The sequence below is a fragment of the Cebus imitator genome, unplaced genomic scaffold (assembly GCF_001604975.1).
Source record: "Cebus imitator isolate Cc_AM_T3 unplaced genomic scaffold, Cebus_imitator-1.0 Scaffold139, whole genome shotgun sequence".
Lineage (NCBI taxonomy): Eukaryota > Metazoa > Chordata > Mammalia > Primates > Cebidae > Cebus > Cebus imitator.
This window is the reverse complement of record NW_016107454.1, coordinates 640,077-642,646: the sequence shown is the minus strand read 5'-3', so window position 1 is coordinate 642,646 and position 2,570 is coordinate 640,077. Positions and strand designations below refer to the sequence as shown.

Genomic DNA, 2,570 nt, shown 5'->3' with positions numbered 1-2,570 from the left:
CTCCAAAGTGCTTGGATTACAGGCGTGAGCCACCGCGCCCAACCAGAAACCGTTAAATCTCCCAGATGGAGAGAGATGGAAGTGGGGGAATGGCTCTGGGAAGTTCTTGCCCCTAAAAGCTACGCCCCCTCGTGGACCCGGAAAGAGAACACATTCCCTCACCACCTGATACGAATTTTCCTTCCAAGAGTAAAATGTGGCCTAAATTGTGAAAGATACAGAATAAAAATAGCAAGGAGAGTGTTTGTAGCAATTAATGTTAACAAGTTGATATGTTAATAAATAAAAGTAAGTAGAAGGCCGGCTGGTTTAAGGAGGGGCTGGCTGTGTTGGTCTGTCTTTCAGAACTACGCGAAGGCCATGCGGCTGTTCGTGGGAGAGCCGGTGTGGACGGCGTACAACCGGCCTGCGGACCATTTCGAAGCCCGGGGGCAGTACGTGAAGTTTCTGGCGCAGACAGCCTAGCAGCGCTCCCTGGGAGCTGACACGCACCTCGTAAAGGTCCTCAGAACGGTGACTGAGCAGAAAATCAATCATTTTCTCTTTGCCTTTATAGGGTAGGCTCGACGCCAGTTTCCTTTGTAGGTTGATTTGATCAGAATATTTTGTGATGAAAGGATCTAGAAAGCAGCTTGGAAGTGTAAGCAAGTCACCTTCATTTTCTCTAACTCGAGGGAGACTAGTGGGTCCGTGGTCCTGTTAGTTCATGCATTCATCTCAGACCCAAATGAAAGTGTCATCTCCCAAAATGCTCTTCCTTAGATGCTCCTCTGGATGTGATGCTGTGGCTGCCATGTAAGAAGGTGTGATCATCGATAGCAAGCTAGCCAGAGAGGAGACACTTTTTCCTCCCAAAATTCTGCCTTGGGGCGGGGCATGCTGGGGGGAAGGGCTCCCATCTTAAAGGGCACAGACTGAGTTGCTTACGCCACTTCCTTGTTCAAAATAAAGTTAACTGCCTTAATCTTATGCTCATGGCTTGGACACCTTATATTCAAGTATACATGATACTTTGCCTGTTTTGTTAAAATTGCCCCATTTAGATTCTTTCTATAATTGTTCTTGTATATAAGTGATTTACATATGAGCTGTGTTAGTATTTTTTCACTGTGAGGTCTCTAGATTCTTTCACAATCAAGCTCTTGAATTTTAACAAGAGTATTAGTACGTACATTTTCTACCCACCAATTCTGAGATACGATTATGCCTAGTGTGTTATATCACAGAAAAACCCCAAGTGAACCTTATGTTTTGGAAGGACAGGTCGTTTTCTAAGTATTTTTATTTAACTGGATAAAAAATCTTCATGTTAGGATTAATTTTTAAATTCCCTCCACACTGTACAGAGGAAACTGGAGCCTTAAATGTGTAAGGAAACTCCGTCTCAATTTAAAATATCCGCAGGTGGTGTGATGGTAACATGAACATCCCGGACTGGCTCTGTGGGGTATGGCTCTATTTCAGTAATTAAAGTGAGTGCCGATCTACTGATGTTTTTAGGAATTCATTTCTAAATGGGCATTATAAATAGAGCTTGTTCATTTTTAAGAATTAAACATTCATATGATAAACTGTCTCTTTAAGTTGCCTTTCTTGCTTCATATAACTTTTCCCCGTCAGAATTCGTAGCATTTGAAACTCCTTGTGCTGGGCTGGCTTCCCTCGGACTCCGCTTTCGCCTGCTCGGCCTCCTGGATACGGCGCCTCAGGTTTCTTCTCTTCAGAGCTGTGTTTTTACGGGCAAGAGTAAGTTTCTGGGCGCCGTGGCTCATGCCTGCAGTCTCAGCTGTTCACGAGGCTGAGGTAGGAGGATTATTACAGCCTGGGAAGTCGAGGCTGCGGTGAGCTGTGATTGTGGCCACTGCACTCCAGCCTGCGCGACAGAGCAAGACTGTCTCAAAAAAGAAGAAAAAGAGTAAGAGCTGAGGCAGATAATAGAATTCTGCTAAAGCACTAACGGTGAAATAACATTTTCTTTTCCCAGGAAATTGTTCACATCTTTCGTTTTTATTGAGTTATCATTTACATACAATAAAAAGCACTCATTTTAAGTGCTTTCGAATTGTGGCAAATGCAACGTGAACAGAGGTAGAACAACACAGGATGTTTTGATCACCCAGGAAAGGTTCTCGTGCCCCTTCCTCGTCCCCTCCACCTCACCTAAGCACCCTGTGTGGGTGGGTTTTGCCTCTTCTAGAGTTCGATGCGCGTGGAGGCCTGCAGCGTGTCCGCATTTGTGCATTCCTGCTTCTGTTCCCTGATCCCCCTTACCCATCTCCCGGGTCACGGCGGCCCCTTGCTCGTATCTGAAACACTGGACTGTTTGAGGAGAGCTCGAGGGTGGGAAAACCCTATGCGAGAGGAAACTGACTGCAGGGAGAAGCAGGGCTCCAGGCGCGGAGAAGACCTAGGGAGGTGGAAGGCTGTTCTGAAACAGTGGGGGTCTCTCTTCAAGCCGAACGTTAGAGAAGATGGATCCTTGGCTGGGCCTGGTGGCCCACCCCTGTAATTCCAGCACTTTGGGAGGCTGAGGCAGGTGGATCACCTGAGGTCAGGAGTTCAATACCAGC

General features: G+C 46.4%; 1 protein-coding gene across 1 annotated transcript in view; it reads left to right on the top strand.

The window, feature by feature from the left end:
- Positions 1–1,576, top strand: part of ADI1 (acireductone dioxygenase 1) — a 32,741-nt gene extending 31,165 nt beyond the window's left edge. The window contains exon 4 of the mRNA XM_017541985.2: positions 346–1,576. Coding sequence (XP_017397474.1) covers positions 346–465 — 120 coding nt within the window. The 3' untranslated portion in view covers positions 466–1,576. The remainder of the gene's footprint in view (positions 1–345) is intronic.
- Positions 1,577–2,570: the final 994 nt, after the last annotated feature.